At 42.2% G+C, this 25,289-nt stretch overlaps 1 protein-coding gene across 4 annotated transcripts; it reads left to right on the top strand.

Annotated features, from left to right (window-relative positions):
* Positions 1-1,506: 1,506 nt before the first annotated feature.
* On the top strand, positions 1,507-24,871 carry LOC125462248 (amiloride-sensitive sodium channel subunit beta-like). 4 transcript variants are annotated; one of them, XM_048552051.2, is made up of 13 exons: positions 1,507-1,707; positions 3,069-3,392; positions 5,119-5,392; positions 6,211-6,401; positions 7,392-7,495; positions 8,115-8,278; positions 8,568-8,666; positions 9,098-9,215; positions 15,765-15,843; positions 17,042-17,099; positions 19,238-19,299; positions 20,904-20,979; positions 23,628-24,871. In XM_048552051.2, exons 1-13 carry the CDS (start codon positions 1,619-1,621, stop codon positions 23,991-23,993), a joined length of 2,004 nt encoding a protein of 667 aa, XP_048408008.1. In that variant the 5' UTR covers positions 1,507-1,618; the 3' UTR covers positions 23,994-24,871. The 4 variants fall into 4 exon arrangements, with proteins under 4 accessions (XP_048408008.1, XP_048408009.1, XP_048408011.1 ...); XM_048552052.2 differs by having other exon boundaries at positions 1,508-1,707; positions 3,072-3,392; XM_048552054.1 differs by lacking the exon at positions 1,507-1,707 and adding an exon at positions 1,726-1,829 and having other exon boundaries at positions 3,072-3,392.
* Positions 24,872-25,289: the final 418 nt, after the last annotated feature.

The raw sequence follows: 25,289 nt of genomic DNA, 5'->3' as shown, positions 1-25,289 counted from the left end.
TAAGCTAATAATGTGCAACTGACATTCTTTCCACTGGGAGTGGCCCAGATAATGACCATCTCACACAAAAGAGAATCTAACCATCGTCCCTTGATATTCAATTGCATTACTATTGATGAAAAACCCATTGTCGATATCTTGGGGGTACCATCAATCAGAAATTGAATTGCACTAGGCACATAAGTGCTGGAACTACAAAAGTGTGTCAAAGACTGGGAATTCTGAAGGGAGTAACTGACCTCCTGAATACCCAAAATATGTTCATTGTCTACATGATACAAGTCAGAAGTGCTATGGAATACTCTCAAGCAATCCCTTTGACCAACAGCCTTTCCACCAACTTAAACATTTACTTCCTCCTCAATGGACATATACAGCAGTAATATCTATCATTTACAAGCTGCACTGCTGTAACTCACCAAGACTCATTTGTTTGCACTTTGTAAACTTCGATCTCTATCACCTAGAAGGACAAAGCCAGGAGTGAAATGGGAACAGTACTGGTTGCAAGATCTCCTCCAAGTGGTACACCACCTTCACATGTAAGTATATTCCTCTACTTTCATACTGTGGGAAATCCTTCCTAATGGCACTGTGGGAGTATTTGACCACAAAGAATGCAGTAGAGCATGAAGGTAGCTCTGCACCATCCTCTCAAGCACAATTAGTGTTGACAACAAATGGGAACTCGTGACATCACATCCCAAGATAAAATTTAAAAAGAAATTGCCCTTCTCCTGCTCGTTAATCATCTAACACAATCCTTTCTCCTTCATGAGTTCATTCCAGCTTCCCCTAAATGGCTCTAGATACTTTAAGCAACCTGCTCGGACAGGGTACCCAAGCTTCTGGAGCAGGGAGGAATTGCTTTAGGTCTCTTTGCTGAGATTGCACCACAGGGGCCCTGCCCAAATGCTTCCAGCCTAATCACTTTAATTATATCCTGTGGTAGCTAGTTTCACTTTGTAATCACCGAGGTTTCTCCTGAATTCTTTTAGAAATGGCACATTTATGGTCTCCTTGGAAATATCTTCTATGCATCTAACGTATCAAACCCTCTCATAATCCGAGAGACCTTTATCAAGTCATCATCCTTCAGTGTGTTCTATTACAGAGAAATTTGTCCCAGCCTATTCAAATCTTTCCTGGTTGTTCTAACTATTCCATTCTGATTTCAATCAATTAAGTATTTGTTCACTTTCTCTGGTACACCATATCTTTTATTAAAAAAATACACGCATCAGAACTGATCACATTACTCTAACTTTAGGTAAAGCAAACTTTAATCAAAGTTCGACAAGACTTTTCAATTCTATCCCTTGAGAAATGGACCTCAAAGCTGTGTTCACTTTTCTCTTTTTTAACTTGCATTCCTACTTTTAGGATTTGAGTATTGTCAAATCTCTGTTCCTCCCTGTACGTATGTTTGAAGAGGAATTAGTGCGTCTATGTCAATGTATTTGCACGAGTGAGGGTAACTTCGCGTGTTGTGTCGTTGGGTATTTGATGGGCTTTTGCTAAGTAGCTGATCGTGTGTGAGCGCTTGATTGTGTGTGCGTGTGTGTGTGTAGCTGTCCCGTCTGTTTGATCTGGATGACTTGCTGACAAAGTCAAGTTGATGAGCCGGATTTGGTCGGAGTTGTTTAGTTGGAGACGGATTGCGGTCAGCAGTCCTCGTTCTTTCTGCACAGTCCAGCAGACCATAAGGTGAGGATCGTTCGCCTTGTCCCTTCTCTTTCCAAAGTGCAGAATGTTCTGAGTTTCCCTCCCAGTGCAAAGAGACGCTTTATTTCGATTTGTTTTCTTTGGTGTCGTATTTTAAACTCCAGGTTTGAGATCACTCTGTGCCGTTTATATAATAATGACTTTTATTTACAGGAGACCTACAGGATTGGAAGCTTCGGTGACTAAATCTGGACACGGTGAACAAAAAACTGAGAAGCTCTAGATTGTAATCAAAATGCTAGAAAATGCCTCTGTGATTAGTATTAATATTTAGTTTTTAAAAAGTTTCATGACATATCTGATCAAAACTCTGTCAATATGCAACAGCTACTCCCAATAACTGCCAATTTCTAAACCACAGAGTGAATTCGTTTTTGAATGATCTCGCAGAAAATGTTAAATTTCCAGCGCAGCCCTACAACGTGGAAACACCGTAAATACTTTCGTTATATTGAGCCTTTATCTATGATATGAATTACAGATATACGCAGTATTGTTCAAACTTTCAGCCGAGTGTGGGTTTTATTTTCGTTCTGAGTTGGGTGCACTGAGTGAGCGGATTTTCATCCTTCCAGCCTGAGCGCTGCCGGGGGAGGAGGATCCCCCAGCGGCCGCACGCTGTGAGCTTCTCCGGGGCGGGGGAGGGCAAATAGAGCCCTGAGCTCCCGCTCTGAACTAACGGGACGAGAGGTGAAAAAGTGACCCCGGCCGATTACATATTTATCCATTCAGTTACTGAGAAATCTTCCGGACGTCCAACACGACTGAAGGTGTTTAAACTCAAAATATAAATTGAATCTCAAAAGATACAGCCGTCATAGTCCCGCCCTCTCATCAGAGAGAAACGACTGGTTGTGGTTTAGATACTTTTCCTCATCAACCTGTTCAGAGCTGTTATTACAAACCTCTGCAGCAGGTGGGACTTGAAGCCGGACCTCGTGACTCAGAGGTAGCAGCTCTACCACTGCACCTCAAGTAACTCTCCAACTGGCAGTGGCTTAACCTGAGGGTTACTGCAGCTCAGGCAAGATGAGAGGGGAGCACACTCAGACAGTACAGGAATTGAACTCATATTGTGGGTATCACACTGTATGATGAACCAGACATGTGGCCTATTGAGGTAAGAATATTAACCCTGATCCCCGAATACTACTACTGAAGGTCACTGGGTGGAATGTTTAGTGAGTGCACTTAAAATGAAGCACTGGAGATCTTTCCAAGCGTCCTGACAAGGAGTTTTGGCCCAAAACATTGTCTTTCTGCTCTCCTGATTCTGTCTGACCTGCTGTGTTTTGCCAGCCTCACACCTACAGAAACTAACAGACCTTTCTCACTATGCCCAGCAGGATGGTCTGTCTGAAGATGCAGCAATATTTAACCCACGCTCTGCACCGCCTGCAGAAAGGACCAGGTTACACCTATACTGAGCTCCTGGTCTGGTACTGTGAGAACACCAACACACATGGACCCAAGCGTATTGTAACTGAAGGGCCCAAGAAGCGGGCAATGTGGTTCATTCTGACTCTGGTATTCACAGGGCTGGTGTGTTGGCAGTGGGTGATCCTAATTAAGAGTTACCTATCCTGGGAGGTCAGTATGAACCTGCGGACTGGTTTCAAAGCAATGAACTTCCCTGCTGTCACCGTCTGTAACAACAACCCTTTCAGGTAAAATGGTGCTATTAAGTTATTACGTCTGAGTAAGAAGTTTTCCTCCCCACTCCAATATTCCTGCAGACCTTAGGAAGGTAAATCCTGAACTAACCCTCCAACAGGCAGTGTCATTTCCCTGGAGAGTATACCAGAAATTCCATCCTCAGCACACTCCTAATTGTTGTATTTGGAAAGTCCTCACAGCATACCCAGATTTATAAGATAAGAAGGTATTGGCAAGAGAAAAGCAATAGTCCCATAGCCTAACGCCCATGCAGTCAATGTTAAACGAATTGGTCTCAGCTAGGTAGCAGCGTTCGATATTGCCAGTAGGCTCAGTGTTCAGATAAAGGGGAAATCAGGCAAGATTCTTGCTTCCCGATCATGATTCATCCGTTCCTCCTGCAAATGAAACTTAAGTGAGAATAGCATCAGGTCATCTGGTGACATTAAAGCAGTACAAACTCTCACAGTCCAAGTCCGAAGACCTGGCATTTGGGAATATCTGTAAAAGTAGAGTTAGGCTGCCAAGCAATGAAATTAGGAAGATTTTTCTCCATACAAAGAACAGTGGAAATTCCAAATTCTCTCCCCAAAAGGTTGTGGATGCTGGAAAACAATTTGGGCTGTCAAGATGGAAATGGGTGAATTTCTATTGTGTAAGGATGTCAAGGATACAACAAAGGAGCTCACCTGGGCCATCACTTCAGTGAAGACTCATTGAAGGAGTCACCTAAACATCCCACTCAACTGTTCCTGCTCTACAACCAAAACCAATTTTCTTTTTAATGTATTTATCCGATTTTCCATTTAATGTTACTAGTAAATTTACTTCCTTCAGGCTCTCAAACAGTGTATTCTAGGTCAAAACTACTGCGTAAAGATATTCTCCTCAGGACACCCTTTTTGTTTGCAAATTATCTTCAATCTGAGTCCTGTAGATACCAGCCCTCAGATACATTCTTCCCATCTGCACGACTCAAATCCCTTCTAACTAAGGCAAGTAAATGGAGTTACTGATCAGCCATCATCTGATTGTATGATGGGACAAAGTGAGTAGTTGAATGAGCTCCCCGTTGCAATAATTCTGAAGGTGTGTTTGTCACCTTCTCTACCCAGAATATCTGCTTCAGGAGTGAAAGAGGGAGCACATGTGCTGCAACTATTCAAAACGCTTGGTAGGATCACATCAACATTACCGTTAGCAGGTTTGGGTGTCACACTATGGGAAGGATATATTAGTCCTGAAGAGACTGCAGTGTGGGTTTACCAAAACGATACTGAGATTTTAAGGGGAGAAATTACACAAGCATGACATACATTTAGAAGGTGAAGGGATACTAGACTGGATATTAAGGAAATCAGAAAAGATAGATAAACTATTTCCACTGTTTGAAGGGTGGGAGTGGACTAGAATTAGGCTGCATTATATAAAAATTAAAGCGAAACCCTTCAGGAAATTAAGAAACACAAATTCTGCACTGGAGTGGCAGAGGTTTGAAACTCACTTGCATAAACAATAATTGATGCTTTTTAAATAGTTCACTTTAAATGTAAGACGGATAGGTTTTTGCTAAGCAAAGATATCAAAGGGTACAGAGCAAAGTCTATGAAGCTAGTTGTAGGTCATCAAACTGTTATTTAATGGTGGAACAGGCTCAAGGTGCTTAGTGGTCTATTGTTCAGTTCTTCAGAAAATCTCCTGGTTTTTGATGTTAAAATAATCTGCTCACATTTTCAGGTACACAAGGTCCAAGCAGTTGTTGCAGCATTTGGACAAATTTGCCAAACTTGCACTCGAACATATTTACAGTTATAACCAAAATGGAACAATACCAGCTGCATTCCCACCATCACAGACAAACTGGAGCAGGGCAGCATCACTTGTAATCATTGAAACAAGTGAACAGGGCGTGGAGACCGTTCTGCACATCCTGGGATCTGATGAAAGTCAAATTCACTCAGCAGCTTGGAACCGATCACAGTCAGGGTCCTTCAAAGTGGCACTGCAACTGGTAAGTGAGGGTAGTGCAGTGTGTGTATTTGCATATATGTGCATGCCTCTATATAACACGTGCACTTATGTGAGCGCATGTGTGCATGTTTGGCAAAGTTTCAAGAGTATAACTACTCTTGCGCAGTGTTAATCAGATTATTAGGAATGCCACAGATGGCACAAAGAGTGCATAGGTGCAAAAACATTACCTGCCAGTGCTACATCACTGCCAAGCAACAAATGCAGCTGCCTTTTGACCAGAGGAATAGTCTATTGAGCCAGCCGTCAGGCATTCAGTGATGCTAGGGGAAAGTCCTCGATTCTGTCAATTCTCCACCCAAGTCCAAATGCAGCCCAGCACTGCTATTTCACCTATGTCCAACCTGAGCAGCAGCCCAACTGAATGGCTGGTGCAATGTCATGACCTTTCTCTCCACTCCTGAACTTTTCCCATGTTTCCCGGGCTTTATCCCTGTTCCCAGAACACGGTCCCTGCTCCCAACCCTTGCACCCAACTCCTGAACTTTGTCTCAGAACTGTGGCCTCAGATGGGCTGTCTGTGCATGCACAACTGGTCTGACATTAGTAATAGGAACCTAGTAATGTTGTTTGTTTGTGCACAGCTTCATTCTAACTTAAAGATATCTGTCATCAGTAACTGAAGTCACTGGGCCCTTTGCACAAGTGCAGCTGGCCATTTTGATGGCTATTTGCATTTGTGCTAATTGTTCCAATTCAAGTTAGTATGTACAGTGAAATATGTATTGTGTACAGTGAAGGTACAATGAATGTATTGTGTTCACGGAGTGTAACGACTTGTTTTTGTTTACCTCCTAGTGCAATCAGAACAGGTCAAACTGTATATATAGAAACTTCAGCACAGCGCTAGAGGCAATGAATGAGTGGTACTCCTTGCACTACATGAGCATCCTGTCCAACATGCCTCAATCAGACCGCCTGATGATGGGCGAGCAGGGGCAGGATTTCATTCTGGCTTGTGTTTTCGGTGGACAACCCTGTAACCTTGAGTAAGTTCTTAGTTCCCCTCCTGTACTGGAAGATCTTTAAGGGCCTTATACTGCAAACCTGCCAAAAAAAAACCTGTCTGGGGGAGACATAATCTTTTGAACAGTTTGGAAGAACATTTGGCTGACGGGGTCAGTTATTTCCCAAATTAAAAACCATTAAATATCCACACAGTCCACTACTTCCACACTGTGGCAGTAATGTGTACAAGCTATAAGGGATGCTACAACAACTTGTCAAGCCTCCTTCAACATCACCTTCCAAACCCACCCTACATTGAAGAACAAGGGCAATAGATACATGAGCCCACCACAACCTGCAGTTTCTCCTCCAAGCCACTTGCCATTCTGAGTTGGAACTGCATACATGTTCCTACACTGTCACTGGGTGAAAATCCTGGAACTCCCTGCTTAATAGCACTATGCAGGTTTCTAGCCTCCATGGACTGCAGCAAGCTCACAAAATGCTGACTTTGGCAGGCATTTCACATTCCAAGAACAAAAGAACAAGTGTAAAGATGTGATGTAGCAAAATCTTAAGGAAGTGTATTTTGCCATGATAATCCTCCCAGATTCTGTCCAAGGGGTTTTGATTCCTCCAGGTACAGCTCTATGATAAAGTCCAGTACTTCACCCAGGTGACACCCTACAGTTTACAGCTGCTCCAGAAAAGGAACTGACATCAGTAATTCATGATTGAATTTCATAATTCATTAAGATGGAATTCAACCTGAGCAGAGACAGAGGGCTTTCCTAGCTCTGGCTGAACCTCTCTAAGCCCTAGTTATTGATTCCAATTGTGTTACCTCACTGCTCTCTCAGCTGTGCAACAAAGCAATGCAGGCCAGGTTGGAATCTGGTGCCTCCCTGGTCATTGTGCAAATGGGGAGTGAAAGCTCAATATGCAAAAAGAACTGAGCACAGCAAGCGTCAAGAATACTCAAAATGAATGAGGGTAAAGACCAAGTATAAGGTGACTCCCTTGTCTTTCAGAAACTTCACACAGTTGATGCATCCAACTTATGGCAACTGTTACATCTTCAACTGGGGTTCGGAGAGAGAGCCGCTGGTGACATCTAATCCTGGTGCAGAGTTTGGTAAGGTCTGCTTTTGTTTATGTGCCAGTCAGTAAGACTTCCACAAAACCAAAGGTTCATTTTAATATTGTGAATGAAATAATCCTATAATGCATCAATAACCACAAGTTTTCAATGTTTCATGTTGCATTTGTGTGTCTCCCTCCCTTTCCCTCCACTGTCTCTATCCATGTGCCCCTGCTGCTACTTCTTTGTCATCTATCCACATCTCTATGTTTCTCTCCACCATTGTTTCCTGCTCTCTGTCTCTTTCCTCTTTCTCACTCCTCCATTTCTCTCCATTGTTCTGTCTCTAATGTTAAACTAAGTGTCACTATCCAATTGAAAGATCAGGAAAAATCTGCCTTGTCCAGTTTGTGTCACATCAACATGGTTAACTGTTAACTTCTCTGTGAAGTGGCTAAGCAAAAATGGCCTAGTCACATCAAACATTATCTCAGGCTACCTATGAATGAATAATAACTGCCGACCTTGTGGTGCCTATAGTCTGAAAGTTTACAAAAAGCTTTTGTTTTTCACTCATTGGTAGTGTGCACTTAGAGATGAGTGCGCTTCCAGTCTTTCTGATTATGCAGCTGAGGGGATCTGTGTGGAACTGATTGTTGATCTTTATGTACAGGGCTGAAGCTGGTGCTAGATATCTCTGAAGAGGATTACAACCCCTTTCTCTCCACTGCAGCTGGAGCCAGATTCATGCTGCACCAGCAGAACACCTTCCCATTCCTCCAGGATTTGGGGCTGTATGCCAAGGCTGGCACAGAGACCTCCATTGGCATATTTGTGGTAGGTATAGTAGTTGGCATGGCATAAACTGTGAGAGCTAGAGGTGAGCTCCTCTCTTTCACTTGTAGGAAACAGCTGAAATATGAACAAGACACACAATGTGAAGCAAAGAGAAATGATCATTTATTCAGCTCTGAGCCTCTCCATTTTATATTCTTGACTGAAGCATTGGCCCAATTGATAAATGCCAAATCACCACAGAGTTGGATCTTTTTTAACTTGTTTTACCAGCACTATATAAATAAAACATTATCATTCTTAAATACTCATAATTCTTTTCTTTGGCCAGGATGAAATAGTGCGTCTAGGTGGTTCCTACAGTCAGTGTACATTTGATGGTTCAGATGTGGATGTGAAGACTCTTTACAATACCACCTACACAATGCAGGTACTTCAGCCCTTCAGTCAGACACAGTCCTCTCATACTTTCCACCTTTTCCTCTCCCTTCCTGAATGCAGCGTAATTTCTGATCAGTTTTTGACTTTGAGGCTAGTCCTTGTGGGAACAGTGCCTGTGGAACCCATACCACAGGATACAGGTACAGATACTGGCTCTCAGTGGGTATGAGCAATACTGGCATTTACTCTTATTGGGGTGTAGAGCCCACAGATATTGGCTGTCACTGGGGTGTTGTCTAGACTATCATTGGAAGGGCTTTGTCCAGTTGGGATTCTGTACAATGGTAGGAAGGACTTTGATTGATTGGGATTAAAGTTATATTTATATTGGGAGGTCTGTTGTAATAAATGTTCTTACTCTGGAAATTAAACCTCTATTATTCTGGTTTCTCTAATGCTATGGTTGTTTTCTATCCTCAGACCTGTCTCCAATCCTGTCTGCAGGATCACATGGTGAAGTTCTGTGGGTGTGGGCATCACAACTACCCTCTACCAGAAGGGAAAAATCATTGTAATAACGAGGGTAATCCAAACTGGGGTGAGTCATTAATTAAACCAACAGGAACCTGTCCAGTGTTCACTCTAAGCTGAATGGATGGGTAACCAAGATAATAAAATGTGAGGCTGGACGAACACAGCAGGCCAAGCAGCATCTCAGGAGCACAAAAGCTGACGTTTCGGGCCTAGACCCTTCATCAGAGAGGGGGATGGGGTGAGGGTTCTGGAATAAATAGGGAGAGAGGGGGAGGCGGACCGAAGATGGAGAGTAAAGAAGATAGGTGGAGAGGAGAGTATAGGTGGGGAGGTAGGGAGGGGATAGGTCAGTCCAGGGAAGACGGACAGGTCAAGGAGGTGGGATGAGGTTAGTAGATAGCTGGGGGTGCGGCTTGGGGTGGGAGGAAGGGATGGGTGAGAGGAAGAACAGGTTAGGGAGGCAGAGACAGGTTGGACTGGTTTTGGGATGCAGTGGGTGGGGGGGAAGAGCTGGGCTGGTTGTGTGGTGCAGTGGGGGGAGGGGACGAACTGGGCTGGTTTAGGGATGTGGTGGGGGAAGGGGAGATTTTGAAACTGGTGAAGTCCACATTGATACCATATGGCTGCAGGGTTCCCAGGCGGAATATGAGTTGCTGTTCCTGCAACCTTCGGGTGGCATCATTGTGGCAGTGCAGGAGGCCCATGATGGACATGTCATCTAGAGAATGGGAGGGGGAGTGGAAATGGTTTGCGACTGGGAGGTGCAGTTGTTTGTTGCGAACTGAGCGGAGGTGTTCTGCAAAGCGGTCCCCAAGCCTCCGCTTGGTTTCCCCAATGTAGAGGAAGCCGCACCGGGTACAGTGGATGCAGTATACCACATTGACAGATGTGCAGGTGAACCTCTGCTTAATGTGGAATGTCATCTTGGGGCCTGGGATGGGGGTGAGGGAGGAGGTGTGGGGACAAGTGTAGTACTTCCTGGGGTTGCAGGGGAAGGTGCCGGGTGTGGTGGGGTTGGAGGGCAGTGTGGAGCGAACAAGGGAGTCACGGAGAGAGTGGTCTCTCCGGTCATCCAGCCTCACATTTTATTATCTTGGAATTCTCCAGCATCTGCAGTTCCCATTATCTTGGATGGGTAACCATGTCATTTTTTGGAAGTTGTCATGCCAAAAACAAACAGCCTTCCATCAGATGCATACACACATGGCTGTGTGTCAATCTTAAAAAGAATATACAGTGCAACAGGCCAACCATTCAAAACAAACACGAGTAAAAGGGAACATTGGTCCCATCTTTATTGAATATCCAGTGTGCAAATTGACAGGATCCTATAACTGATTAAACTAATAGGGTTCTGTCTCTGAATACAGAGAATGTATTAAACTGAAAAGGGTCTGTCTCTGAGTAAGAAAAATATATTACATAATAAAGCCTTGTAACTGATTATAGTGAGCATATGAAATCAACATTGTCCTCTTTCTGTGTATCTAGACTGTATTAAACCAAAAGATCCTATTCTGAATACAGGCAGAGAGTATTAAACTGACAGCAGGACACACTGAAATTAGAATATGCATTAACATGGTCCCAGTGCTGGTAATATAACATGAACAAGTTTCGGCTATTTGTTCTTCCAAGTCTCCTTCACCTTTAGCTACAATCATCGTTGACCTCTTTCAAATCTATCTTGCTGCATTATCCTTATATTCTGGAGTCCCTCAGCATCCAAAAATCTTTTGACTATTGAATAGATTTATTGACAAGAACATGACCGAGGATAGAGAACTCCAAAGATAACAATCTTTTGAGAGGAAAAATTCTCTTCACCACAGTCCTTGATACTTTACTCTGCACAAAGCTTCTCAAAACCTGTTTCAACAAGAGCACTTCATTTAAAAGACTAGGCTTAACTTATCAAATCTCTCATTATAGGAACAAGAATCAGTTTCGTGAAATGTGGCCCTTCTTGAAGGCAAATGTATCTTTAAGTAAGGATTCCAAAACCACACACATTATTTTCTCAAAAGTTCTTACCAAGGCATGTATAATCGTAGTAAGACTTATTCTGTTCTTCAATCACTTTGTATCAACTAATCCTTTGTTTTCTCAATTGCTAGCTCTACCTGCATATTAGGGGATCAGTTAGCTTAGTTGGCTGGTTGGCTAGTTTGCAGTATACAGAATCAGTAACATTCCTCTACCAGCTGAGGTCACTGTGAAGGTCCTGCCTTCTCAACCCCACCCTTTAAATGAGGTGTGGTGACCCTCCGGTTAAACTCGCCTCCAGTCATCTCTCTTTCTGTGCCTTTACTTTATGTCTGCATGTTAACTTCCTGCAATTGGTGTACAAGGACATCAAGACCACCCTCCTACAAACATTAAGTAGTCTTTCATCCATCAAAGTTAACAAATTCAAACTTCCTGATAGTACACTCCATCTGCCATAATATTGAACTCATTCTATTTCCATCAAAAAGACATTACCACTAACTTTTTCTCTTTTGCAAACTTGGGTACCTCATACTTGTTCTCTCATCTACACATTACTGTACGCTGTAAACAACTGAGGCTCCAGTTCTGATCTTTGAATTATCTCACTTGTTAAGAACCTTCCAATGTGAAAAATTCCATTTATTCCTACTCGCTGTTTTCTGTTCATATAAATAAAGATGGATGCTAATATTGCAAGACCGTAAAAGTATTTTCATATGAATGGATCAGTGAAAGGACAAAAACTCAGGATTACACCTGACAGGATACACTGAAAGGGGAGAAGAAGGTTTTTCAGAGTTTTTGCTTAGAAAATTTATGTTTCCTCCAGTGGTCTCCAGCATCACAGATACCAGTCTTCAGCCAATTCAATTCACCCCATGTAATATCAAGAAACAGTCAGAGACACTGGATACTGCAAACACTATGGCCCCTGACAACATTTTGGCAATAGGAATAAAGACTTGTGCTCAAGAACTTGCCGCTCCCTTGGCTAAGCTATTCCAGTACAGGGATAATTTGGCAGCTGTCAAATAACGTGGAAAATTGGTATGTCCTGTACACAAAACGCAGGACAAATCCAGCCCAGCCAATTACTACCCCATCAGTCTACGCTTGATCATCGGTGTAGTGATGGAAGGTGTCGTCAACAGTGGTATCAAACAGCATGTGCTCAGCATTAACCTGCTCAGTGAGGCCTAGTTTGGGTTTCACTTAAGCCACTCAGCTCCTGATTTCATTTCAACCTCGGTTCAAACATGGTCAAAGCAGCTGAATTCCAGAGGTGAGGTTAGAGTCAAAACCCATAACGTTAAGGCTGTGTTTGACTGAGAGTGCCATCAATGAGCTCTAGCAAAACTGGAATCAATGGGTATCAATGGATAAATTCTGTGCTGTTTGGATTCATACCTGACACACAGGAAGCTGGTTGTTGTTATTAGAGTCAGTTATCATCAACTTTCCAAATATTGACTGGGAACGCTATAATTCGAGTACTATAGATGGGTCAGTTTTTGTCCAGTGTGTGCAGGAGGGCTTCCTGACACAGTATGTAGATAGGTCAACAAGGGGCGAAGCCACATTAGATTTGGTACTGGGTAATGAGCCCAGCCAGGTGTTAGATTTGGAAGTAGGTGAGCACTTTGGTGATAGCGATCACAATTCTGTTATGTTTACTTCAGTGATGGAAAGGGATAGGTGTATACCACTGGGCAAGAGTTATAGCTGGGGGAAAGGCAATTACAATGAGATTAGGCAAGATTTAGGGAGCATAGGATGGGGGAGGAAACTGCAGGGGATGGGCACGTTAGAAATGTGGAGCTTATTCAAGGAAAAGCTCCTGTGTGTCCTAGATAAGCATGGACCTGTCAGGCAGGGAGGAAGCTGTAGAGCGCAGGAGCCGTGGTTTACGAAGTAAGTGGAATCTCTGGTCAAGAGGAAGAAGAAGGCTTATGTTAGGATGTGATGTGACGGTTCAGTTAGGGCATTTGAGGGTTACAAGGTAGCCAGGAAAGACTTAAAGAGAGAGCTCAGAAGATCCAGGAGGAGACATGAGAAGTTGTTGGCAGATAGGATCAGGGTAAACCCTAAGGCTTTCTATAGGTATTTAAGGAATAAAAGAATGACAAAAGTAAGATTAGGGCCAATCAAGGATAGGAGTGGGAAGTTGTGTGTGGAGTCAGAGGAGATAGGGGAAGCACTAAATGAATATTTTTCGACAGTATTCATTCTAGAAAACGACAATGTTGTCGAGGAGAATACTGTGATACAGGCTACTAGACTAGGTGGGATTGAGGTTCACAAGGAAGAGGTATTAGAAATCCTACAGACTGTGAAGATAGATAAGTCCCCTGGGCCAGATGGGATTTTCCTAGGATCCTCTGGGAAGCCAGGGAGGAGATTGCCGAGCCTTTGACATTGATCTCTAACTCGTCATTGTCTACAGGAATAGTGCCAGACGACTGGAGGATAGCAAATATGGTTCCCCTGTTCAAGAAGGGGTGTAGAGACAACCCTGGTAATTATAGACCAGTGAGCCTTACTTCATTGTTGGTAAAGTGTTGGAAAAGGTTATAAGGGATAGGATTTATAACCATCTAGAAAAGAATAAATTGATTAGGGATAGTCAGCGTGGTTTTGTGAAGGGAAGGTCGTGTCTCACAAACCTTATTGAGTTCTTTGAGAAGGTGACCAAACAGGTAGATGAAAATAAACCGGTTGATGTGGTGTATATGGATTTCAGCAAGGCATTCGATAAGGCAAAGTACTGGGCTAATGGTAAGATTCTTAGCAGTGTAGATGAGCAGAGAGATCTCGGTGTCCATGTACACAGATCCTTGAAAGTTGCCACCCAGGTTGACGGGGCTGTTGAGAAGGCATACAGTGTTTTAGCTTTTATTAATAGAGGGATTGAGTTCCGGAACCATGAGGTTATGCTGCAGCTGTACAAAACTCTGGTGCGGCCGCACTTGGAGTATTGTGTACAGTTCTGGTCACCGCATTATAAGAAGGACGTGGAAGCTTTGGAAAGGGTGCAGAGGAGATTTACTAGGATGTTGCCTGGTATGGAGGGAAGGTCTTACGAGGAAAAGTTGAGGGACTTGAGGCTGTTTTCATTAGAGAGAAGAAGGTTGAGAGGTGACTTAATTGAGACATTTAAAATAATCAGAGGGTTCGATAGGATGGATAGGGAGAGCCTTTTTCCTGGGATGGTGACGGCAAGCACGAGGCGGCATAGCTTTAAATTGAGGGGTGAAAGATACAGGACAGATGTCAGAGGTAGTTTCTTTACTCAGAGAGTAGTAAGGGAATGGAACGCTTTGCCTGCGACAGTAGTAGATTCACCAACTTTAAGTACATTCAAGTCGTCATTGGACAAGCATATGGACGTACATGGAATAGTGTAGGTTAGATGGGCTTCAGATTGGTATGACAGGTCGGCATAACATCGAGGACCGAAGGGCCTGTACTGTGCTGTGATGTTCTATGTTCAACTCTAGGGTATCTCTGCAGGACTTCTTCAGGATAGGGTCCTGGAGCCAGCCATCATCAGCTTCATCAATGACCTTTCCTCCACCTTAAGGTCAGAAGTGGGGATTTTCCATGATTGTACAATGTTCAGCACCATTCTTGACTCCTCAGACACTGAAACAGTCCAAATTGAAATTCTACAAGATCTGGGCAATATCCAGGCTTTGGCTAACAAGTGGCAAATAATATTCACACCACATAAATGCCACATTATAACCAACTCAAATAAGAAACGAGCTAACCACCACTGCTCCCATTCAATACTGTTACCATTACTGAATCCCCATTATCAAAATCCTGGAGTTAGCACTGATCAGAAACTCAACTGCACTCACCACATAAATACAGGTGACTACAGAAGCACATCAGTGTCTAGAATACTGCAGCAAGTAACTCACCTCCTGACTCCCCAGATTCTGCAAGGCACAAGTCAGGCAGGAGTGTGGTGAATGCTCTCCCAATTCCACGGATGGGTGCAGCTCGAACAACACTCAATAAGCTTTGACACTGTCCGGAACAGAGCAGCATGCTTGATTGGCACCACATCCACAACCATTCACTCCCTCCACCACCAATGTTCAGTAGCAGCAGCGTGCACTATCTATATGATTCACCAAAGATCCTCAGACAGCACCTTCCAAACATAAGACACTTCCATCCCGAAGGATAAGGGCAGTAGATGCCTAGGAACACTACGACTTACAAGCTCCCCTTCAAGCCACTCGTCCTCCTGACTTGGAAATATATCTCCATTCCTTCACTGTCACTGGGTCAAAATTCTGGAATTCTGTCCCTGAGGACATTATGGGTCAACTTCCTTACCTGTGGACTGCAGTGGTTCAAGAAGGCAGCTTTCTCTCACCTCAATGGCAACTCGGGATGGCCAATTAATACTGGTCAGTCAGTGATGCCCATATCCCACAAATGAATCAAAAAATTCATTTCCAGAAAATGAATTAGACAAAAACTTCAAGGAAGGAAGTGTAATGGACAATGGTAACAAGTCTGGGAAATGGAGTTAAGAATGGTCATAAGATAACACTTGGCGTTATAATTTAGTTGGAACTAACTGCCACTGTTCTGTGTTCCCTAGGTTATTGTTATTACCACCTGAAACAGCAAATGGAAGCTGAACACTCAGACTGCCTGGAGAGTTGCAAGCAGCCCTGCAAGTGAGTTCTGTACTGATCAGTTCTCAGGCACAATTCAGAGAGGCCACTGGGACCATCCCTTCTCCCATCCCATGGTAATGCCCCCATCATTTGTCCCTTCTCTCTCTGCACATTAGTCCATTCAAGTCCTCTGACACCCTTTCTTGGCCTTGATCAGACACTGCAAGATCCCACAATTGTTGCTACCCAATTTTTCAGATAAACCCCAAATTGCTAATAGAGCAAGAAACTCTCTTTTTGATGGGATGAAAAGAAGGGGGGAGGTACCAGAGCCAAGCATCCGTGTCCAACTGATGACCCACCTTCCAGTGTCCCCAAACACCCCCACCTATGACTCCCCCCTCCTCCACAATGATTCCTTTGATGCAGCCATATGACAGCTCCCATGTGAAGTCAACCACTTTGGCAGCAAAAACAAGAAGGCAGACTATTATCTGAACAGCATTAGATTGGGAAAGGGAGAAGTAAAACGAGAATTAAGTGTTCTTGTACACCACTCACTGAAAGAAAGCATGCAGGTGCAATAAGTGACGAAGGAGAGAAATGGTATAAGAAGATTTGAATAGAGGAGCAAGGCTGTCTTGCTGCAATTGTACAGGGTCTTGATTGGTTAGGACTGTATTCCCTGAAATTTAGAAGAATGAGGGTATCTCACAGAAACCTATAAATTTCTAACAGGATTAAATAGTGTAACACAGAAAGGGTATTCCCAAGACCCAACAGTCCAGAACTAGGGTCACAGTCTAACGATATGGAATAGGCTATCCAAGATTGAGATAAGGATAAATATCTTTACCCAGAGAGTGGTGAGCCTATGAAATTCTTCGCAGTTGAAGTCAAAGCATTGAATGTTGTCAAGAAAGTTAGAGATCATTCTTAGGACTAAATACATCAGAGTATGGAGAGAAAGAAGGAATACTGAGTACAGTGATCAGCCATGTGAATGGCAGAGCAGGATTGAGGAGCTGAATGCCCTACACCCGCTACTATTTTCTGTATTTTTATGACGGGAGAAAAAGGTAGTGCACTGATTTGAAAGTAACAGACAGACAGAGAAAGAAAGAGAGATGGAGAAAGTAGAATTGTAAGAAAGTTCTATTCTAAGAACTGCGAAGATGAAAAGACTGAGTGTGAGTAAAGGATAAAGACAGTTGGAATTTCTTCAGAATTACTCATCAAGCATCTTGTCTCCCTACAGTGAGACCCAGTACAGACTGACCATGACTATGGCGGATTGGCCATCTGAATCCTCTGAGGTAGGCCTGAACTTATGATGCAAATTGAACAATATTTCATCAGCTTTCCCAGTGACTATGTAGATAACTGCAATGTGGATATGTAGCAATGTGTTATCAATAACAGCAGTGTCTGAAGTATCGTTATCTGCATCTCATAATGATACAAGATGAATGTGGTTGTAGGTGCTAAAAAGCCTCAATGTCCTTGGATTGTGAGAGAAGATGGTGAAATTAGCTGTCTTTCCTATTTCTACTATTGTTAGGAGGGCAAATATGGCAGAGACTGTGGATTTATGGTAATGCTGATATTCCGTACCCAGGTAATAAAAGCAAAATAATTGGATACTTGAGATCTGATAGAAACAGACTGTGTTCAAATTTCAGTTCCAAAGAAAAGTCACATTGGTGACAAAACATGAACGCTGTCCATAGATACTGCCAGACCTCCTGAGTTTCTCCAACATCTTATCTTTATTTAATACTCAGGCTCATACATGGTTTTGTGGGGAAGGCAATGCAGATGTGACCACAACGACTACACATTTTGAGGATGGAGGACAGGGACAGTAGTCAGCATTTCTTGTCAACATCACATTGATGGGGGAAATGATTTTAAATTAAATTCCAAACTAGCACTGAAAGTGAGGGAAGACATCTGAAGAAATTTCTTTACATAGGGGGTTATTGGAGCTTGGAATGTTTTGCCACAGAGTACAATTAGGACAGAGACAAGTGTGTCTTAGGGAAAAATTGGATAAATATTTGAACCAGAGCCAGATTCAGGTTGCACAGTGAAAAATGGAAGTAGATCAGGATTGATACGGTGCAATGAGAGACGATGAGGCATTGAGATTAATGTTAGATTAATACAGCAAACTAGCACTGATATGAGACAAATAGCCTCCTTCTACACAGAAAATGTCTATGATTTAAGAAGTTAAATAACTGTGTTTAGACTGTAATTGAGCCAAAACTGCAGCAGTCAGTCCATTAACATTTATTTCTTTGCCACAAAGATTTAAGTGTACTGGATTCTCACCTACTGTACTGATTGTGAATTCTGATTCAAGGACCTGGCAGTTACACCTCAGCGCAGCTATATACACTTTCTGTCTCATTTCTTCTTACCTTAATCAGTTGGTCTGAGAATAACCAACTATAAACTGTTTAACCAAACAAAAAGAAAGAACTTACATTTATGTACTACCTTTTACAATCATAAGGCATTGCAGAGTACTGCGGGTCATCAGAATATGTAGCAATAATCTGATGCCTATCCTCTTGGTAGGCTAATCCATGAGAACTGATCAACTAAGCGTTGCATCAGTGAAGTACAATCACTATTGTAAAGTGCGATTAAATGCAGAAGACAATTTGAATACAGTAAGCTCTTTGTATTGCAATAGAGTAAAAACCTGTATTATTCAGCAACATAGCAACCAGAATGCTCCACCAACCAATATACCCCCCCCAAAGACCACAAACCATGATAACATTAAAATTTTTGACTTGCATAGAGATGACATTCTTGATTTAAACTGTTCATTTATGCTTTGCTGGTTTGTGCTTCATTCTTCTTCTTTATCCAACAGGCTTTGGGGCTGTTTGCCAGTGACAAACATTTCATTGTAACCAGCCAGAAAGTGGTGCAGAGGAACAACTTCGCACAAGTGCAGAGCAATATTCAGTTTCACATCACCTATCCCATTCCCAAATTATTAATAACAATTTAGCTATTGTTTTGTCCACTAAACTTTAATAAAGGTGTCATTGTTGTCCACAACTACCAACTCTTCCTTTTCGAGACACTCAAAAGCATTACCACAAAATTAATTCCACCACTCCTACTGTTTTTACGGTTGTAATCACTCCACAATTACCAGCCTTTTTATTTACTGAAACACCTGTTACTGGTGCATGCAGATAACACAAACTTTACAGTAATCTCAGTTGTTGTGACCCTTCCTTTACAAAAGGTGATCTAATTCTGCCCCTCCAGCTGGAGTCAGCCATCTAGGCATAACTCACAAACAGAAACTGGGAAATCCTGCCTTTCATGACTCATCCGCTCACTGAATAAATTTGGTGACAAGTTCATTTGCTGCAAAAATTCTTCAATGAGAGTATCTAAAATCATTTCTTCGTCTAAAATATAGGATTGGATTTACCACATCTTGTCATACGAAAGGGATTCCTCAGCTGCTGTTACTGTAAACAGGTGAGTTCCCTGAATTAACCGAATCATAAAATAGATGGGATTGTAAAATATAGGATGCTGGAAAGGATATTTGAGCTTTCTAACATCCTGTATTGGTAAGTTAGATCGCATGGGATTCAGGGTAAGCTTACCAATTGGATATAAAATTGGCTTAACAGCAGGAGACAGAAGGTGGTGGTAAAGGTTGTTTTTCGGACTGGAGGCCTGTTACCAGCAGTGTTCCACAGGGATCAGTGCCACACCCATTTTTGTTTGTCATTTAGATAAATGATTTAGATGAGAATATTGAAGTTTGCGGATGTCACCAAAATTAGTGGTATAGTGGACAGTGAAGAAGATTATCTAAGATTACAAAGAGATCCTGATCAATTGGTCAGTGGGCTGAGGAGTGGCAGATGGAGTTTAATTTGGATAAAAGCGAGGTACTACATTTTGGTAAAACAAATGAGGGTACGAATTACATAATTAAAAGAGGTCTTGGGGAATGTTGTAGAACAGAGGGGTTCAGGAACATAATTCTTTGAAGTCTAAAGTCTGTTTCTCAGACCAGGTAGTTAAGAAGATGTCAGCACACTTGCCTTCATTACTCATACATTTGAAAATAGAAGTTGGAATATCACTGTTGAGGTTGTACAGGACGTTGGTGAGACCTCTTCTGGAGTACTGTGTCCAATTCTGGTTGCCCTGCTATATGAAGAATATTACTAAATTGGCGTTCAGAGAAGATTTACCACGGTGTTGCCACGAAAGGAGTGTTTGTGTTTATAAAGAGAGGCTGAATTGGCTGGGACCTTTTCCACTGGAATGTGGAAAGTTCAGGGATGACTTTATGGATGTTTAGAAAATCATGAAGGATGCAGGTAAAGTGAATGGTGGGTGCCTTTTCCTTAGAGTGGGGGATTTCAAGAGCAGGGGGCATATTTTTAAGGTTAGAGAAGGATTTAAAAAGGACATGGGGGCAATTTTTGTTTTTACACAGAGAGTAGTTTGTGGGATGAACTTCTGGAAGAAGTGAGGGATGCAGGTACAGTTACATTGTTTAAAAGAATTTGATAAGTTCATGAATAAGAAATGTTTGAAGGGATACGGGCAGGCAGATGGAACTAGTTTAGTTTGAGAACGTGTTTGGCATGGACTGGTTGGACCAAAGTATTTGTTTCCGTGCTGTCTGACTCTGAGTGCGGGTAGCAGGCAGAGTGGGAATGCACATTTTCAAGTACAGGTTAGGGTTTTTGAGAATAACCTGCATTTCTGTTGTTACTTCATGTGGAAAATACCTCAATACATTTTGCAGGACAGAATCAAACAAAAAATAATAGCTCAGGTGTTGCCTTGGATTTGGAAGGTTAAAGGTTGTCCAATTTAGGAATGTGTAAAGATTAAATGACACAAAATATAGGTAAAAAGAAACTATTTCCTCTGGGTGGGACAGATTCCAGAATAAGGAGGCATAATCTTTAAAATTAGTGATAGGTAAATGAAGATAACAGAAGTGAAAAGATAAGGAGTTGAACAGTACAAATGTTGTTACCTGTAAGTGAGCAGACTATTTCTAAGAATAAAATGTGAAACAGTATTTAATCATGAACTTAAATGTTTTACAGGAGAAACATCCTGAAATTAAACTTATACTTCCAAGAGATTAATTACAGGACAATTCAGGAGGACCCTGCTTTAACAGTAAGTTTCAAAAGGCACATCATACTCTGCAATCTTCATTCTCCCAAAGGTATCACCAGGCTCCATCGAAGCTTTGCAGCTGAGGCATATGTGGGATACACAGTACTGAACTCTGCCACACGAAACACAGCAGTATCAGACTGGAATGAATAGTACCCCTTTTAGTCAGGGATGGAAGAAATTACATACTGTCCATGATATGAAAGATTATACATTAGGTCCAACTGCCCATTTTTAATTTATTACTTCATAGGATATGGGCATTTCCAACTTGGTCAACATTTATTGCCTTCCCCAGTTGGCCTGGAGAAGGTAATTGGTAAGCATTTTCTTGAACTGCTACAGTCCATGTAGTGTAGGTACATCCACAATGCTATTTGGAAGATATGATGTAGAGATGCCAGTGAAGCAACAGTGCTCCAGAAGCTTGTGATTTTAAATAAACCTGGTGTCCTGCAACTTCTGACTCTATTTGGAAGAGAGTTGCACGATTTTGACCCTATGAATGAATGGCAATATGAGTCTAAGTTAGAATGGTGCATGGCTTGGAAGGAGATTTATGAATGAGGATAATTTCCACACATTGGCTACCTTTGTTCTTCTAGGGGAAAAAAAAATAGGTTTGCAAGGTACTGTCAAAAGAGGCTTGGTGAATAACTAGTGCAGCTTGTGGATGATATACACTGTTGCTGCTGTTCACCAATGGCGGAGGGAGTGAATACTTGAGTGCAGCACAAATGTCAGTTTATACTTATCAGATATGCTAGGGCCCTTTGCTACTACAGAGTCAAATGTTGCCTTGAGGCCAATCCTTCTCACCGCACCTCTTGAGTTCAGTTCCTTTGTCAAGATAGTAATGGGTTTTGGAGCAGAATGGACCCACAAGAATCCAAACTGACTGTCAGTGAGCAGATTACTGCAAAACATTGATAACACTTGCTGATCTTTTCCAACACTTTATTAATGATTGAGTAGACTGATTGCATGGTAAATGTCCAGGTTGGCTTTGTCCTGCTTTTTATGCAACCACTTACCTGGGTAATTTTTCATTTTGTCAAGTAGATGCCAATGTTGTAGTTGTACTGAAATAGCTTGGCTAGGGAGTAAGTTCTGAAGCACAAGTCTTCAGTACTATTTAATATTGTCAAGGCTTGTAGCCTTTAGCATTCAACCATTTTTTGATACCGGGTTGAGTGAATCAAATTAGCTGAAGACTGACATCTGTGATGCTGGGGACGCCAGAGGAGGCCAAGATAAATTTTTATTGACACTTCTAACTGTAGCTTGTTGCAAATGCTAAGCCTTATCTTTTCCACTGACTTGCTGGGTTCCCTCATCATGGAGGATGGAGATATTTGTGGAGCCCCTCCTCTATTGAGCTGATTAATTGCCTACCACCATTCACATGTAGATGTGGCAGGGCTGCAGAGCTAAGATCTTAACTGTTGTTGTGGAGTCACATATCTCTATCACTCACTGCTTATGCTGTTTGGCACACAAGTAGTTCTGTGTTGTAGCTCTGCAAGACTGACACCTCATTTTTAGGTGTGTCTGGTGCTGCTCCTGGCAAGCTGTCCTGCATTTTTCATTGAACCAGTATTGATCTGCTGCCTTGATGGTAACAGTGGAGTGGGAAAGTTACTCAGCCATGAAATTGCAATTACTTTTATGTACAATTCTGTTTCTGCTGAAGGTTCACACAGCTTCATGAATGCGCAGTTTTGAGCCCTAGATCTGTTTGAAATCTATCGCAATTAACACAGTAGTAGCGTCACACAACATGAAGAAGGTGTTCTCATTGTGAAGATGAAACTTGTCTTCACAACAACTGTACAATAGTTACTCCTACGTTGTCATAGACAGATGCATCTATGCCGGGTAGATTGTTGAAGATGAGGCCAAGCATGTTTTTTCCCTTTTTATTGGTTCCCTTACCACCTTCAGAATTCAACCAGCTTGGTCAGTGTGGTGCTGCCGAGCCACTCTTGGTGATGAACAATGAAGTCTCCCACAGCATACATTCAGTGTCCTTGCCATCTCAGTTCTTCCACTAAGGAGTGTTCAACGAGAAAAAGGTCCTATTCATTAGCCAAGTCAGGTGGGGGAATGATATGTGGTAAAGAAAAGGTTTCCTCGCTCACGTTTGATCTGATGCCACAAAACACTGCAAACAATGTTGAGTTAATGTTGGAGATACCCAGAGCAATCTAGGGCAATGACTGCAAGGTATAATTTACAGAGTATGATCGTATAACACTTGTTTGTTTAGTCTATTAGACAACTCTCCCAGTTTTGGCATAAGAAGGATGTTGCAGCATTCCAATTTAAGAGCCATCAATAGTGCTGAGTGTATGGAGTCACATCTAGATCAGACTGGGGAATAGCAGATTTCCTATCCTCTGAAACACGAGAGATCTGGTTGGGTTTTTATTGCCAATAAATTATTTAATTGTAGACTTATTAATTGAGTTTAAATTCCACTAGCAGCTCTGGACTCAGATGGAATTTGAACCTGTGTTGCCAGAGCTTTAGCCTGGGCTTCTAGGTTACCAGTCTAGTGACATCATTGCAATACCACCTCACTCCCATTCACACGTATATATTAATATTGTAAAATAAATGTTTTCCAACTATTTCTGTCTTTTCAGATAGACTGGCTATTATCCAAACTCGGCGGCCAGTTTGGATTCTGGATGGGTGGCTCCATACTCTGTATCATTGAGTTGATTGAGATCCTGATCGATTGCCTTTGGATCACTGTCATCAAGGTGGTGAAGTGGTGTACATATCGCAGGTCACGTCGAGCTCAGATTCACTGCTCTGACCCACCACCAACTGTGACCCAGTCAATTGAAGACCACACCAACGCTAGGTTCGAACCAGACCAAGCTGAATCCCATATAGAAAGACCATGTACCTTGGTGATCCCAGGGACACCCCCTCCTCAGTACGACTCTCTGCGCATCTACCCGATCCCCCAGCGCAGGATAACTTGGGAGTGTGATGAAAATTAATAGATCTTTTGCGCCAAACTGCTGCCTCACATGCACAAGGACTTGGTAGCACAATCCACAGGCTCACCTCTACCCCCCAAAAATGCACTCAGAATCATATATTGCAATTTTTAAAGAAAGAACTTGCGCACTATTCATGACCTCAGGATGTCCAGAATTGTTTCACAATTAAACACGTTTGAACACACAGCATGATCTCACAAACACCACCAAATAAATAGGTTATGATTGAGGCAAAAAAAAAGTATTAGTCAGGATACAAGAAGAATATTGCTTGAAGAGAAGAGATGGGATTTGGATGAATGCCTCATCTGAAAGTTGCAGTATTCTTCCCAGCCCCACACTGGCAGTATCCTTCTGGGTTATGGATTCAAGTCTCTAGAGTGGAATATGAATCTACAATCTGCTGCCTCAGAGGCAAGATGTTACCCATTGAACCATGATTTACGTTACTGAGTACAGCAAGTTTTGACTATATTATTGTTTGAAATATTTAGCCACGAACACACATGTTGGATTGAACAGCAACCAAGTCTAATTTTAAAAATATGGACTTGTTAAAAATCACTTGCTTTGAAACAAAAAGTTATAAATATGCTGTTGTAAACTGTGAAAATAAATCAGTATTCCAGAATTTTAGCAATGCACATCTTGTGAATATCAACATTTCTGAGACAGCTCTCAGCCATACGTTTGATGGAAGCATCAACAACCATGGAACTACCAGAAGCATAAACTATTACTATAACACACCAGTCGGACAGGGCAATAAGTTTAATTCTTGCAGCTAGTTGCTGGCAGCAGGGACAGAGAGCCTGAGAAATACCTGATTGTCATAAAGGTTTAAATTGATTGACTAATGGCCTTTTGGCTACATAGAGCCCCTTTTCCAATCAGCTCTGCTCATTTGGAAGTCCAATCCCACATGCTGTATTTGACTCTTGTGTCCTATCTGCAATGGATAAGTTTGTGGGAGAGATCAATAACTGCATTGCAGACCTTAACTACATATAAATTTGTAGTTCAGCATCAAGAAAGAACTATAATCAGGGCCAATGAAATTATAACAGGTTCAATAATCATTCAGGCAGTAGAGGAACAGTCCACGCTCTGGGCTGAGTTAGCTGATCACAGTCAGGTTGAGCGATGCTATAAGCAGCTTTAAGATACCAATGAATGAGAAGGGAAATCAGTTGATGGCCATTAAGCGACTACTCATGCTGTGTAAATGTGTATGCATGCATGTGCGTACATTTGTAGGAAGAAGGGGAATATCGGAAGAAGGGCTACTGGGCT

Source organism: Stegostoma tigrinum, chromosome 23 (assembly GCF_030684315.1).
Source record: "Stegostoma tigrinum isolate sSteTig4 chromosome 23, sSteTig4.hap1, whole genome shotgun sequence".
NCBI lineage: Eukaryota > Metazoa > Chordata > Chondrichthyes > Orectolobiformes > Stegostomatidae > Stegostoma > Stegostoma tigrinum.
Note: the sequence above shows the minus strand (reverse complement) of the source record. Positions and strands in the feature narration are given on the sequence as shown.